Raw genomic sequence first — 16841 nt, forward strand, 5'->3', positions numbered from 1 at the left:
AAAATACGACGAAAAACGTTAATTCATTTTCTTTCCATGATCCGAAAATTGTGGATTTTTTTAATACCAAAGCCATCTGTAATCATTATGATATTAAGATAAGTCAGGTTTTCATCACTTTTATTCCATTAATAGATGAAAATCTATTATGCATAATACTAAATGTAATTCTAAAGGGGTAATTAAAAGTACCTAACTAAGAAATAGTGGATACTGCTTTATTTACAAACCATAATTAAGCCAAATATGACAGTTAAATGTTTTCTTCTTAGAGCCGAAACGAGTGGTATACAATGTAAAAAAAGAAAAAATCCTATGATAAACATTTTTTTGTCTTTCCATAAGGATCTACCTATTGTCCTTTTTAAATTGAGATTCTTCAATAATTTTATAGTGTACTATTACAAGATATTTCTTACTGATTCTTATTTTTTTAACAGCAATGTAATAACATCTTTCAAAAAGAGAAATGGTATGAGAATGACTGATATGAATAGATATTACATGGATGTTTCACCAGATTTTAAGTTAGAAAGTTAAGTCGCAGCTGGCTAAAATAACGAAACTCCCTATAAAAAGGATAGTATCCACCCCCTTTACTCAGTCCCCTCCTCTTCTACTAGATGAAAAAACTGACCATTAAATGATTTCTATGTTAGAAACCTAAATTGTCAATTTACAAGGTTCATTTCCTCTGTCATAATATCCACTGATTTGTTAGATCGATTAAGATATGAAACAGAAATTGGTTTTTAGAAAACTAAGTACTTAAAAAGTTTAATATAAAATGTATTTTTATGATAAGAAAAAAATGTTTAAAAATACGATGTTCTTGTTTTAATTTATGTGATCAGTTAAAAGCAAGGATTCGTGGACTTAAGGATAAGACACTGATTGGTCAACAATAATAATACCCACAGAGTTTGATGGGTTACCTTCTATCTTTGGTAACTTAATTTTCATTGGTTGAAACATACAGTGACAAAACTTTTAAAGCAATAGTTTATTCCACAGAAGGGGTAATTTTGTTTAGTAGCATTGGGTATTTACATCAACTAATTATCTTAGCTCTTAGGATCCCTGTTTTTTTTTCATTCAATGGATTGAGTAAATTTTTTTCAGGTAAAAATAAAAAATAAATTATTTTCCATTGACCAATCCCTAAATTCGTGGTTGCAATAAGAATTACTACTACGAAAAGTTGCTTTAGCTTAGCAATAGCCGCAAGCCAACGTAATTTTTGAGAAATACACGTAGGGACATATTTTATAACAGGAGTAAAGTAATAGGTTAATTTGTTACAATCAGTTTTTCGCATTACTAGCGGTTTTGCCCCTAGCATCTAAGGGCAGAAGAATATAATAAATCCATCTTAAGATTTAAACAATAAAAAAAAATATAAAACCATCCCAGGACCTTTATGATGCTTCCCTAAAATTTAGAACTATATGGAATTAGTATCTACCCAGATCTTAAGCTACTTTATGTAATAGGATATTAATTAATGTTTATTTTTTGTGAGGCAAAATTGTTTTTCTCCTTTAAAATCACATAAAAATCTACAAAAATTAAACAAAATCTTATGTTAATAACCCTTTTATGATTTAATTTATTTTTTTTAGATTTTGTATTTGATTTTGGAGGATTTTTCACAAAAACAATTTTGCCTCACTAAGTGACCCTAATTTGTTTTTAATATTCCACCTCAGAATGCTTTCTGTCCATGTGTATGTTCACTAAAATCTCGAGAATTTCAGAATTATCCAAGAAGTCTAGGGATCGGTTTTAGGCTATTTCCATCCTACCATATTTACGATAAGCTCCCCAATGACTTCGATTATTTTTTTCAAATTAAATTTTTTCCTTAAAGTATTTTTCCTTATTTCTCTGAGATAAGACTCATTACACCATTATTTATTTAAACAAATTTCTTTACTTTTTCTCAAAATACTTTGTGGTGATTTTTTTCAGAGTTCTTTAGGGATAAGACAATGGATGATAAATTGTTAAACAAAATACTCTTTTTAGTAGATTAAACTTACTGTATGAAAAGTTGGGACAATCAATTCAAGATTGAAGCCATCGAATGTGATGGAACTTTTGGTACCAGTAAAATATACAGTCCAATGTCCTCTCCCTCCTTAGATGTTTCTTGTAAGTGTGTCTTTGCTCATGTGTATATACTTATAAAAGTACATAGTTTGAACCATCCAATTATTTATTAAGTTTAAGCCATCAAATAAGATGGGTACCATTAAAATTTCAGTCCAATGTCCCCTCCCTCCCTGGATGTTTCTTGTAAGTGGGTGTTTGCTCATGTGTATATACTTATAAAAGTACATAGTTTGGACCATCCTATCATTTATTAAGATTAAAGCCATCAAATAAGATGGGTACCATTAAAATTTCAGTCCAATGTCCCCTCCCTCCCTGGATGTTTCTTGTAAGTGGGTGTTTGCTCATGTGTATATACTTATAAAAGTACATAGTTTGGACCATCCTATCATTTATTAAGTTTAAAGCCATCAAATAAGATGAGTACCATTAAAATTTCAGTCCAATGTCCCCTCCCTCCCTGGATGTTTCTTGTAAGTGGGTGTTTGCTCATGTGTATATACTTATAAAAGTACATAGTTTGGACCATCCTATCATTTATTAAGTTTAAAGCCATCAAATAAGATGAGTACCATTAAAATTTCAGTCCAATGTCCCCTCCCTCCCTGGATGTTTCTTGTAAGTGGGTGTTTGCTCATGTGTATATACTTATAAAAGTACATAGTTTGGACCATCCTATCATTTATTAAGATTAAAGCCATCAAATAAGATGAGTACCATTAAAATTTTTAGTCCAATGTCCCCTCCCTCCCTGGATGTTTCTTGTAAGTGTGTGTTTGCTCATGTGTATATACTCAGAAAAGTACATACGTCTCAAAATAAAGTTTTTTTTTAAATTGCAAATTGCAGTTGGGGGGCTCAAATAGTTTGTCTTCTCTTAAAAATATAATCTTTCTTTTTTACCTCCCATAAATATTAAAGCTTGGTAAAAATCAACATGATTATTAAAAATTGTATGATTTCTTACAAGGAAGGGAGGGGACATTGGACTATAATATACTGGTTAAGACAGTTTTATATAAAAGTTTTTTTCTATTCCTTGGTTTTGAATCTTTGGATACTTTTATTGATTGGTTGGTTTTTATCTACCAGTGTCCAAACTTTCTAACTAATAAATTTTTATCTGAAGAAGTTGTAATTTGTTTGGACTGGACATCGTCCATTGTATTAGGATTCCTGATTTTTTGAAAATCCAGTACTGATGTTTAATATATAATTTGGGAATATATTTCTATGTATCTAATATAAGAGAAACCAAAAAGCACCAATACCTTTTTAAGAAATAAGATTTTTCCAGCAGAAAAGTGTACCCAACCTTTTTGAAACTAAAAATAACTATCTTTTTTTGCTGTTTATCTAAAAGTAAAAACTTGCTAACAGACACGTTTCAAAATATTTTGTTAATTTTTTGTAAATCATTATTTTGTGTATTTTAAATTTATATACCACTTGTTTATGCCAAAAAAGAAAACATTATAACCATAACTAAAAAGCATTGTGTAATAAAGTCAGTAGGAGTCAAACTCGCAGCGGGCTAAAATAACAATACCCTCCTTCCACCACCTTTACCCAGTCCCCTCCCCTCCTACTGGATGAAGGAACTGGCAAATAAAAGAGATTCATATTAGCAAGGTAAATTGACGTTAATTTTTCCCCTGTCATAATATCCATGAACATTCTATATCCACTAATACATTTAACTCCTACTGATATAATAATTTTTCGTGCCGACAAAACTCCAACTATGTACAGAGAGAAACAAGGTTAACAGAAGACAGAACAGGCAAAAGTACACAGCCTACTGGCAGAATGGTCCGCCAAAAAGCCAGCTGGCCCGCCGTCGCCGTCCTTCGTGTGTCACCACTGGCTGCCCGACCTGAGAACAAAAAAAATGGGAACATTGAAAGAAAAGTAAGTAGCGGGTTTCGTCATATTTTTACAGTTGCTTTTGATTGGTTAGGTAAATGTCAAGCATTGCCCCGCAGGGTTAGGAAATTGGCCCCAAAGGGCTATAGCTCTCCGCAAGGACTAAAAATATGAGAAAAACTACTATGAAAATAAGACGAAACCCGCTACTTCATTTTTATTTCCGTGGTCAAAAAATTGATTTGTTAAAAACTTTTATCGGCCAAACAGGCAAACCGCCAACAGGGACATTGGCTTATTAATCCTTTTTTTTTGAGGAAGGCGAGGGGGATGCACCTTCATTTAGTAGAAGATATCTCGGAAACCTTAAGTAATGTGGAAATAAACTAGAAAAGCAAAGTTACTCGAATTAAGTCAGCCAAGTCTTTCATATGAACTGTATAAAAGAAACAATCTGCTTAATTCTTTTAACTGAGCTGTATTTGAAAATTGTCTAATTTAATGATTAATTGACATAAGCTAATAAAAGATTGCTTTAACTTTCGTTAACAAATAATGTATATTATTGAAAAGATTTTCCAAAGCAAAGCTTTTCTGTTATTAAAATTTGTACTCCGTAAGTCACGGTTGGCTCTTTTCGATAATAGATGCATGTTAATAATGTCCTATCGATTTCAAACTTAGAATGATGATTCCTCTCATAGGTAGCTCAGCTTCTTTTATAAAGGTTTATACAATTTACCTAAGCAGCATGTCCAGCATCGTACTGACGTAGATCTGTGTCAGCCAGGTGAAGGCCGTCAGCTGATTTTGCCATTATGAAGGCAGCAATGCTCTGACACCATCTAAACGAATATATTCATGATTTTAACAAAACATACCCCACCCCCTTTATGTCCGTTATTTTAAAATAAGGGGTAGTAATTTTTTTCTTGTGTGGATTCAAAGAATAGGTAAGCCCCGCAGGATTAGAGCACCGCAGTAACAGGCGCTGCAAGTTAGGGTTTGACAAAAGGGATGTCTGTGCTCATGATATTTTTATAATTTAGATCCAAAAGTCTAACTAAACCATTTTGCAATTATCAATCTAGTTAGAACTATATGTACATTTTTTGTAACATATTTTATTTTAGGGGAACCTAAGCCACCTTGAAAAACTATTTATTCATCTATTTTGCTATGTATCAATCTATCGAAACATAATATATTAATCTAATTATACCCGTATGTACATTTTATGCTACATCTTTGATTTTAAGGAAACAAAAAATCTATCTATTGATACATGTAAGAAAATTTGATGCTACATATTTTATTGTAGGAAACCTAAGCCTTTTAGCAAACTATCTAAATATATTAATCTATTTTGCTATTTATCAATATATCTATCTATCTATACCTGTAAGTACATTTTCTGGGACATCTTTGATTGTAGGGGATTCCATCCAACTATATATGCCTCTACTATTTTGATGTCTGTCTATCTATCCATCGTATAGTAATGTATCTTTGAAATCATGTACATTTTATGCTGTATCTTTTATTTTCAGGAAACAAAAAATAAAATATCCATCTATCTATATTTTCATTCTACCTATCTATCTATCTATACCTATAAGTACATTTTCTGGAGCATCTTTGATTGTAGGGGAACCTAAGTCTTCCAGCCAAACATTTTCCGCTATCAATTCTCAGTGAATTCTCCTACGATAAAAAACAAGGATGACAACATCTTAAAAGAAAGGTTACACATTAACGAAAAAGACCTGCTAATGGATGTATCATTAATCTAACATCAGATTTTTATGTTATATAATAAAAGTGAGCTTTCTAGCGGGCTAAAATAACCATCTCCCCGTTTACTCCATCCCCTACCCTCCTACTGGATGAATAGGCTGACCAATAAATGACAGAGGAAATTGCAAGCTTAATTGACTAATATATATTGATTTTTCTAATAACTATTACAAATTAGGATTTGTATTAGACTTTAATGAGTGATCATCAAGTGATCATCTAGAGAATCCATGGGCTTCATCATCAAAACTCTGACGCCCACTGGTGGAAATTAGGTTAAGTAACATCCAACAAACCCTTTAATTGCACGACCTTTGTCTGAAAAGTCCTAATTGTGCATGGTAATGAGTTGCACCTGTTTGTGGGCCAATGTATTCCCCCTACTCTAACTATTGATGTTGCGCACTAAACATTGCATGTAGCAGTAGGAACCATTATTATGCGCTGCCACGTGTTGAGCCACAGTCGCGGGTTAGGTTTTAATGAGTAGCGCAGCCCCTGTAACTTGAATATATTTTAGCTGGGGAATATTTATATTTTATCCTTGTTAAATACACCTTACATGATATGACGTCATCTGTCTGCAATATGAAGCAAGAAAGCAAAGCTCTGAAGAAAAAAAAACTGTAGAACAAACGAACACAGTATTGTATATGAACTTGCAGCAAAATTGCATGAACACAGAGATGGATTCTTAAAAATCCTCCAAAATCGCAAACAAAATTTACAAAAATTAAACAAAATCTTATGTTGATAAACCTTTTATGATTTTATTTAATTTTTGTAGATTTTTATGCGATTTTGGAGGATTTTTTACAAAATGTTTTAGCGAGCCTCACTGATTTTAATGAGGCAGTGAGCCAAAAAGTTTTTTAAGAATCCACCTCAGGATTCTATTTAAGGACTTGATCGAATATAGAGATACTTCCCACAAATTATTGTACCTTGTTGTCCTAAATATCATTGTTACAAAAAATTTGTACGTAATTATTAAAGGAATCATCATTCAAAGGACAATTCTAACATGCCTAGATTTACTAAATAAGCTAACCCTTAGGTATGAACGTACAGACCAAAATTATAGAAAAGCTTCGCTTAAAAATACAACAGCAACAACTATTTTAAGAATTTGGTGTAAAAGTACTTTTCTATTTTAATTCTGTAGAAAAACGTGCATTGCACACGATTTTTTCAAACAAGAAAAGTACATTCAAGAGATGGTTAAAGACAGACAAAAAAAATTATGATATTTTTGGCCTTTAGCTCTCATAATCTTTTTAAAAATTGTGTGTGGTTATTTTGCTGTAACCTGAAGCTTTATCTCTAACGGTGGACGAAATTTTAAATTCAATTTAGATCAAGTAAAACAATTTAGAGGCTATAACCCTTGGAATAATTCAAAAAACTTTCCCGAAGTCCAAAAAACGTTTATGGTTATTATAAAAAGCTTTCCTGTAAAGAAAAATCTAGTTGGTCAATTATTTAACCGAGATCTTATAGAACACAACATTTATTGGCTTTATTGCTTTGAAAGATCACACTTAAAATTACAAGTAAAGGGTTGTGCTCCATTTTACTTGAATGTTTTAAAGGGTCGGGTGTTCAGTCAGAACAACCAATATATATTTCTAAGATAGATAGCACAGTAATAATTTATAATAATTGATGCATATTTTAGAAATGAAGCGGAAGATGTCAATATGAATAATCAAATATTGGCAAATTAGTTTAGCCTTTTAAATTTTTTGTTAAATTATAGCATAACCATAAAGGGTTGTTTTTGCACAATATTAGTTTAGCAAAATTTGCAAAATAAATATTTAGGCATTATTCCACTAAATGAAAGTGGACCATACAAAGAGCCCCCCCCCCAAAAAAAAAATGTTTTGATCAAATTATGCATATGTGACTCATTTTTTAAATTGTTAAAAGTACCTTAGGGCTAGAACTCTTATTGGTGCCTTAAGTTCATTGAAGGCAATAGAAACAACAGATCTATATTATAGATGTATATACAGATAAGTACCCCCCTCTCTCCCCTTTTACGATGGCCTTTTTCGTCTACTAGCAGCTACTTGACTGTACTAATATTCTCGACACTATTGGTTCCTTTTCAAAGACCCAATTGAGAGTCGGCACAAGTTGGAATGGGGACATTTTACCTCTTACCCCTCTAGTGTTTTACTCTAATATAAAAATAATGTATAAAACAATAAGGGAGGGTGGGGGGGTTGAATGGTCCACGATGACACAAGAGTGGTGGTCCCAATATTAGTCTTCTCTCCACCGCAACCCTACCATTAGTTTCCAAGGATAACTAGAAAAAAAGGCGAATGCTTAAAAAAGGATACAGGGGTTTCTTAATGGAAAATATGATACTTTTTACACTTTATACATTGACAATTCTAAAAACTATTCTACCCAAGTAATAACTTATCATTCAGAAAAAGGCTTACTTTTATATCATGCATAGGTCTTTAAAAAAAAGAATAGTTTGAACATTTTTAGGATATTTTCCATTGTTTTATGAAAGATTTCCCACAAAGTACGGGGGAGAGGTAATCACCCCTTTACTCCCCCCCCCTTCCATTGGACGTGCTTGCATCTTTTTTTTTAATTAATTGAAAAATGAAAGCGGGTAGTTATTCCTCTGCCCTAAACCTGCGGGGCTACCCAGAACTCCAGATAACCAAACAAAATTTAGATAAAGGTGGAGGGGGTTCATTGTATACTTATATTTTAGCTAGATGTCCCTCCAATATCTTTCAAATATTGTATTACATACTTATTAATTTTATCTATAAAATAAGACTAATAAGCTATAAGTGATGAAATGTTTAAAATTAATTTCAAACAATAGAAATACAAGAAAAACAAGGATAATTATGTCAATTGCAAGCGCAGCCTAGAGACAAATATATTAGTTTATATTAACACTATCTCGAAGAAGGAAATTATGCACAAAATTAGCTGATCAAAAACATAAGCTAGTAAAGTTTTTGTTATGAGATGACTAATCTGGTTCTCCTTTACAGTTAAGCTTTTTTTAAATTTAGGGGAGAATACCTCCACCCACCCAAGAGAATTCGCTAGACTATAAAAAGATAAAACCCTTTAGAAAAGTTTTTATTTCATATCATAGACGTCCAAGGGGGGGGGGGTAAAGGGGTGATTACTCTTCCCCCCCCCCCCCAAATGAATTTGGATTTTCAATTTTCACTCCCCCTCCCCCAAATAAAAAAAATGCCTCTATGAAATAAAGATTACCCCCCCCCCCTCCTAAATGAGCTTGGGGGTGCCATAGGCACCCCCAAAATTTTTATTTTCAAAATGTTACACCCCCCCTCCAAATAAAAAAGCTTGGACGCCCCTGTTTCATATATCAACTTATTACCCAGCCCACCTTATCCATTAATAGGAGTTTTTTTTCGTAAGTACTTATCTAGCTCTCATTTATAGAGTTTCTTTTCAACAAAATAAAAAATTTGTGTCAACTTGTTTACAATGCATTTTTCCTATTTATTTTTTACCTAGATCTGTCAGTTTTGTTATTGTCTTTCTCTTTCATCTTTATAATTAGGATCATGTAAAAAATACCAAATAACGTCTTTTACAGAATCAACTAGAATCAGATTTATTTCCGTTGGATTAAAACCGGTGCTCAGCCATAGTGGACAATAATGTATCGTGTGTTATATTAGAACCGACCAAACTGGAAATATTGTTTAAATTTTTTCATTTAATATCCGCGGGAAACGATAATACGATACGACAAATAACTTTATACTTGTCTACTACCTGGTAACTTTTCTATGCTTTTTAAAAGCAAACTTTTATATAATTAGGTTCGGTCCGTCTGTACGTTTAGCTATTTATACAGGTTAGAATTGCTCTATTTATTAAAAACATTATATGCTGATTCCTGTAACAGTTAGGTACAAATTAGAGTGCGTAGCAAAAGTAAAAAAAAATAATTTCGAATTTTTACCCCCACAAATAAAAAGCTTGGACGCCCTTGGTACTAATAATAACCTTTCTTGTTATTTTTTGTATCTTTTGACTTGCTTTAGGGCTAAAAACACTTCTACAAGGACTATCTTGTCTGTAGGAAGCGCATCAAAATATTTCTTATATCAAAGTAAAGGATGTCTGTCTGTATCGAAGTATCTCGATAACAGATGTACGGATATAGTTCTCCTTTACATGGTAACTTTTCAAGTTCTCATAGGTCCTGGGAATGTTTTTTTACTATTTTGGGAGATACCAAAATTTTGGAATACTCCAGCAGTAGAAACATGAACAAAAAAAGAGCTGATCTTATCATAGACAAATTATTTATCATCAAATTAGTTTAATTTATTTAAGTGACGTACAGACCTCGGACCAAATGACAAACCCAAATTTTATAATAGCTTCGCTACTACAGAAAAAAACACCCTTCCCTAACACAGGAAGTAATAAGTAACAGACAGTTTTTTATCTTCTAAATTTGGTTTATTTTACATTACAGTACTTTGTGAACTTTTGAAGAAATAAATGGCCGATATTTAATATAGAGGTTTAGTGCATGGGGGAAGGGGACGCTGGGCTGTTTATTATACTAGTCCCCAAAGTTTTATAATAACTTTTGTTATTCGTTGGCTAAAAAACTTTGGGGACTTTTATTAAATTTTGATTGGTTGGTTTATTAGGTTAAGTGTTCAAACGTCTCAACTACTAATTTTAATCCACAGAAAGGGTAATTTTGTAAAATACCATTGGGGATGTACATTTATTTATCGGCCATTGTCCAACCCTGGGTTTAGTTTTTGTAATCAAAACAATGAGAATATTATCCAAAGGTTGCACATGCCAAAAAATGATCACATTTAGCATATAATAAAATTGGGTATCCGCTAGTATTAAAAAAAGCAATTTTGCTACAAAAAAGTTTTAACTATGATGGAAAACCTGTCGACGGTAAAAAAATCATCAAAAAATTTCAAATCCAGATCAGCTGATAAATGCTCATTACTGCTCAGTCACCAATTTAGGACTGACTGACAGACAACCCTAGTCATAGAATAGCGGAGCTACTAATAAAATGTATTTGTACAGTACTAATCTATTTGAATGAATTAGACAGAATAGTTATTTCTCGCATCGTATTATAAACGGCTTTCCGCGGTTATAGAATGTACAAATATAAGATTAAAACCAGTTTTTTAGCCCCGAGGTGCCGAAGGCACGAGCGAAAAAAACTGGTTTTAATCTTATGATTGTACACTTTTATATTCGTAGAAAGCTGGATATAATACGATGCTAGACATAGTTTTTTCGTATGGATGAGAACCGGTTCCTATCCACCGGATTCGAATGAATACGAGAAGGATAGTTATATAGACAACTAAATTATATACACATAGATAGTTAAATATATGTAGATACAAATAAATAGATGGTTAGCTAGATGGATAGACAAAATTTGCATCTAAATGAAGAATGCATTATGTTAAAGTTAAACTAAGCAATTGATCATAGGAAAGTCTGAATCAAGTTTATATTACAAAGTAAGGTATTTTAAGCTCTATACAACACAAATGACCAATGATAAACCAATGCACAGACTAAATTACCATTGGCAGGCCCGTATACATTTCAATTGACCAATGTTAAGCCATAATGGCGTCATTTATATAGACACTATAAAAAGCCTCTTTTTAGCAAGCTTTATAGGCTGATTGGACGGCTGGAAAGGCATGCAAACAGAAGCGAACAGAAGGGACATATATTTATCCCAACCCTTAGGAGTCCCACCCTCTTAATTTTGGTTTAAGGGGGCTCCCTTTAAAAAACCATATGCACGTCAACGCCTCCCAATGATCTATTATAGCCATTCAAGTCTAACTAACCCTCACCCCCCCCCCCTCTTACCCCCCAACCCCCGTCAATTTCACTTAATATTGAAATAAATACTTAAAAGACAACCGCTAAAATATGAGAATAATAGCCTACTTCATGATTCTGTATTGATCCTGTAATTTTGCACAGGCAGAAATTGTTCAATTTACCTCCACAAATTAGATAATTATTTTTCAGAACACTATGCAACAAAACATATCATATTTTTTTTCAATTCTACAAAACTTCGACGTTTCTTTAAATATACCGATTATTAGTAACAGGATGTCTGCCTGTCTATCTGTACATATGTCTGTACCGAAGGATCATACTAACTGCTGAACCGACGGGGTCATCTTTTACAATGTAGCTGAAGTGCCAAAGTGAAATATTAATTGTTTTGAAAAAAATCTATCAAAAAGTATACGTAATGGTCTTAAGAATCCTGATATTAAAAGTAAGTAAATAAATAGGATAAGATTATTAATTGTATCATATACTAATTTTGAAATTTTAAATCTTGAGCTAACAAAGAAATAATTTATTTTGATTCATGTTTATTAGTACCTTAGTAATATTCTTTGAGCTAAAATGGATGTTAGCATCCTTGTTCATTTGCTAGTATGGTAAACAATCACTATCGTATATTTGTATAGTGCTTCATATTCGCAAAAAAAAACTCGCAACATTTGATCAATAGAAGTTGTTTAATAATGGGACATCAGTTAAGGAGATGGGGCAGATTTTGCTATTTTAATAATAAGCAGTTTTGAAAATTTGTTGATGTGATAATGGATTTATTGATAATTGTATCTTACATTAGATTTGTATGCTCTCTAATAAAGTGAAACTTGTAGCGGGCTAAAATAACGATCTACCAAATCCCCCCTTTACCTAATCCCCTCCCCTCCTACTAGATGAATTAACTGACCAATTAAAGAGTTCCAAGTTAGCAAGCTAGATTGACGACAAATTACATTTATGTATATGATACAAAATGCATTTGTGGAAGTGAGGCCACACCAGTTAGTGTAAGGGCCGGCTAAACCATTAATCATAATCTAATTAAAATGAAAACTTAAAACTGGGCAAGGCATACTCACTAAGATATATAAGTTGGAAAAAAATTTAATGTTAGAGGGAGATTTAAAATCTGCATCAAATTTTAAGGATTTTATAAATTGCATTTCCGCTTTTAGATAAAAAATTATACAAAAACGAATTTTTTATAAAATCCTTAGAATTTGATGCAGATTTTAAATTTCCCTCTAACATTAAAATTCTTTGTAACTTATATATATCCTAATACTCACCTACGGGTGGTACTATACACACAGATATCTTAAGAAGTCAGAGAATTTAAGGGATATGACGATACATGAAAAATTTATGTACATTCCCAATGATGATAAACAAAGTTACCAATACTTAAATTAAAGCTATGAATAGAAACTTTGACCACGTGTAAAGATTTATGAAAGTTCCCAAAGTTTTTTAAACAAATGTCCCTTCCCTGAAAGAAGTAATAGCGAAGCTTCTCTATAATTTATATCTTCTGTACGTGCATCCTCAATTACAATGATGGACGGACACTTTACTGTAAATTGCACTGGTACCCAAAGTTTTATAAAACCCGGAACATTATTCGTTGGTTATAAAATATTTGGTACTTTTATTAAATTTTGATTGGTTGGTTCCAAACTCGTGGTTTCTGAACTCAACAACCAATAATTTTTATCTACAAAAAAGGATAGTTTGTTTATTGTCATTGGGGATATACTTAAATTTATCGTTAATTGACTTAATATCTATGACTGTTATAGTTTGTTTTCAAGTTAGTATGTTTTTCAACCTATTTTTAATAAAAATACACTATTCCAAGACAAGAAGATATATTTCGATTTTAGAAATCATTTTCAATTCATTTTGTCTCTTGTAAAATTGAATCATGCAATATTAGCTTGGTCGTTTTAGTTTGATTATCTGATTGAATTTCGCTATATCGATGTTGCCAACCATGATTATAATATTTTCGTTTACATTAAAATACAAAAACGATTTAGCTGTATTTTTTGTACATTTATGGGTAAAAATTGTTATATAATTTATAGATTAAAAAAATAAATACTAAAAGTATGAAACAAACGAGAATGGCAACATCCATAATTCTAAGCTAAAACAGATTTGTTAAAAAAAGTTTTAAACTGCTGCGTTTTTCATATAGAAAAACCAGAATATTATCTAGGAACTAATGGCATCGCCTCTAGCCTCTGGGAGTGGGTAGAGGAGGTAAGGAAAATAGCCTAAAACCAACAATAGACATATATAAAGCTCCCATGAAAAGCAGGAGCAGCAATATTATTGGATATGAATAAAATTAAAGTTTCCAAAGGATTTATTTTTTAAATGAAGAATGTTTACTTTAGATTTATCACGATTATATCTAAATTTTGATTTGAACAATTCTAACATGTCTAAATGATAAATTTATAAGTATAGATATAGTATAACTCAGACAACTACCTGGTTCCAGTGGTGGGGAACTTTTTCGTCTGCTTGCTAATTGCGTTCTGCTTTTTTGTAGAGACTTGGCTATGTTAATATTTCCTACGCTATTGGCTGATATTAAAAGAAACAATTGAAAGTCGGCAGAGGGTCCCCACACTGTAAAAATACAGTTATTCAACTCCTGCCCACTCTAATCTTTAACTTTAATTAACCGAACGATCTGAGCTATCATATGCTTGCGGACAAGCCTAGATGTAGAAGAGCTTTGATATTTAAAAAGATTACTCAATATTCAAATTAAGAAGGAAAATCATAAAATGCTAAAACATGAAAAGAAAACTTGTTCCGATTAAATGTAGAATTATCACCATTAAGGCTAATCATTTCTAGCAGCAAAGCTACTCTTTAATTATGACGCTTTTCTGCAATGTGGTGCACAATAGTTTTACCAGGAAGAGAGTCCAACTCCAATGGACATTATACTAGTACCCAAAGGTTTAAAATCACGTTCTCACATTTGTGGGCTTTAAAACTTTGGGTACCTTTATTAAATCTGTATCTGTTGGTTGAAACTAGCAGTGTTTAAACTTTACAGCCAATAATTACAATATGCAGAAATGGAAATTTTGTGTATCATCATTAGGGATGTACATCAATTTTCGTTCATTGTCTTCGTCCATTGAGATTTTTGTAGATTGCCTAGAAATCCTTTATCGAATGCTCGGAAGGCTTGATTTTGATGTACCTGGTCAGTACAACAGACAACCAACCTTTTGTTATAAACTCCTTGATAGTCTGTTGAGCCTGATTATGTGCCAACGCATGTCCCTAATTTCTAATGTTTCTAGTTTTTTAATCAACACAATCGTGCCCATGAACATAGTCGCCCTTGTTTATTTTTTTAAACAATTGAATATGATTCAAAGTAAAGTACATCACGTATAAGATGATTTAATAATTTTAAATTGTTTTTCTTAAAATAAATTAATGTACAAAAATTGCAAAACCAAATGTTTATGATTTTATTTTTTTTCAAGTTAGTTTCTACGCTTAAAAAAATACAGAATAATTGACTTGACTTTCTATTTATAACAGTTAATAAAAGTACTTTAAGAAACGAGAACAAATCTGTTAACAAAAGCCTGTGTGCAAGTAATATATCTACTACTACTAGCGGATAGAGGCCTCTACTTCTAGGGTCACTTAAGTCAGTTGACCTACCACCTAAAATTTTGGTTTTAAAGGCAATTTTTTTAAAGTTGCGGTAAAGGATGTTTTTATTCAAGGGGGGATTTATCTTGAGATGATTAGGGTACCCTCCAAAAAATAGTTATAAACTTTCTCTGGACCTATAGCAAGCTTCACTGTAAGGGAGACACATATTAGACCAGTGGTTAGCAAGATTTTATCTTATGTTACAGACAATCATCCAATAAGAAGAAGTTTTCGAGACAATTTAAAAACGGATAGTCTACTAACCAACAAATAAAATATTTATAGTGTAGCAGTGCTGTAGAATTATTACAGATACCCAGTAGACTGGGAATATACGCAAAAGTACAGGTGCAAATAATCACTAGAATACTGCTTCTATAAAAGTCCAATTGAAATTCTTTATCTTGCTTATTTTGTACATTCTATTAAATAAATTATTTTAAAACATTTGTAAACTCGAGACAAACTCATGTGTACAGTACAAGACTGTACAAGATTGAACCCTAAATTAGCCTATGTTCTAAAGAAATAGCCTTGTCACCCTGTATGTAGGAGAGAGGTTTTTTTGCCTCATCTATCTATCACCGGTAGCCTGTCAAGACGTCCATACAGTGGCACACAGATTTTAAAACAACCAAGCTAATATTGCTTGATTCACTTCAACAAGAGACAAAATGAATTGAAAATTATTGCTAAAAACGAAATATATATTCTTCTCTTTGAATAGTGTATTTATTTTCAAAATAGGTTGAAAAACTTTCAAACACAAATATATACATGAAACATGGAAGATTTTTACAATTTTAGCAAAGCTTTTAAGAAACGAATAGCTTAACAAGGGCTCACTTTAAAAGAGTGTGAGGTGAAAGAGAGGATAGCTAAATAGCTAAATAGCCAGAGAAAAATAAACGAATCGAGAAATGTATATTTAATTTAAAAACTATCTCCTATAAAACATTTTTAAAATTTTTTTTTAAAAATTTGTTAGTTTTAAGGCACAATTTCTTACAGAACGTTAAGTACAAATATAAAATTGGATGGTTTAAATGGATTTTAATTATAATACTTTACAACAGACATTTCAAATTATACCAAACCATCCTATCTTATAATCTTACACACTAAAACGTTTTGTGTAAACTGTATAAAAATGTTTTTAAATGCACCCTATGAAGAAAATATAGAATGAAAAATTAAACGCTATCTCATTCCTTTCCCTTTATATATTGATAATATAGAATAGAGTCTAACTTGCCATAATATTTTTTTTTAAATCTCTCAAATCGCAATGATATAAAGGGATAAGACGTTGAAACGGTATGACACTCAGCCTAATTAACCAATCAATACTAATTCAATAAAAGTCCCCAAAGTTGTTATGCCAACTAATGAGGAAACATAAGGAAACGCTCCAGATACTTCTGGTGCCAGGAATATCTGTCAACGGCCTTTTTAAAGCA

At 31.9% G+C, this 16841-nt stretch overlaps 1 protein-coding gene across 1 annotated transcript in view; it reads right to left on the reverse strand.

The window, feature by feature from the left end:
* Window positions 1-3567: 3567 nt before the first annotated feature.
* Window positions 3568-16841, reverse strand: part of LOC145326951 (tektin-3-like) — a 53557-nt gene continuing 40283 nt past the window's right edge. Inside the window, exons 15-17 of the mRNA XM_080170399.1 lie at window positions 5594-5685; window positions 4724-4826; window positions 3568-3991 (exon numbers count right to left, since the gene is read on the reverse strand). Coding sequence (XP_080026525.1) covers window positions 4724-4826; window positions 5594-5685 — 195 coding nt within the window. The 3' untranslated portion in view covers window positions 3568-3991. The remainder of the gene's footprint in view (window positions 3992-4723; window positions 4827-5593; window positions 5686-16841) is intronic.

The sequence above is a fragment of the Acartia tonsa genome, chromosome 8, assembly GCF_053477335.1.
Source record: "Acartia tonsa isolate MP-2025a chromosome 8, ASM5347733v1, whole genome shotgun sequence".
In the NCBI taxonomy this organism is placed as follows: domain Eukaryota; kingdom Metazoa; phylum Arthropoda; class Copepoda; order Calanoida; family Acartiidae; genus Acartia; species Acartia tonsa.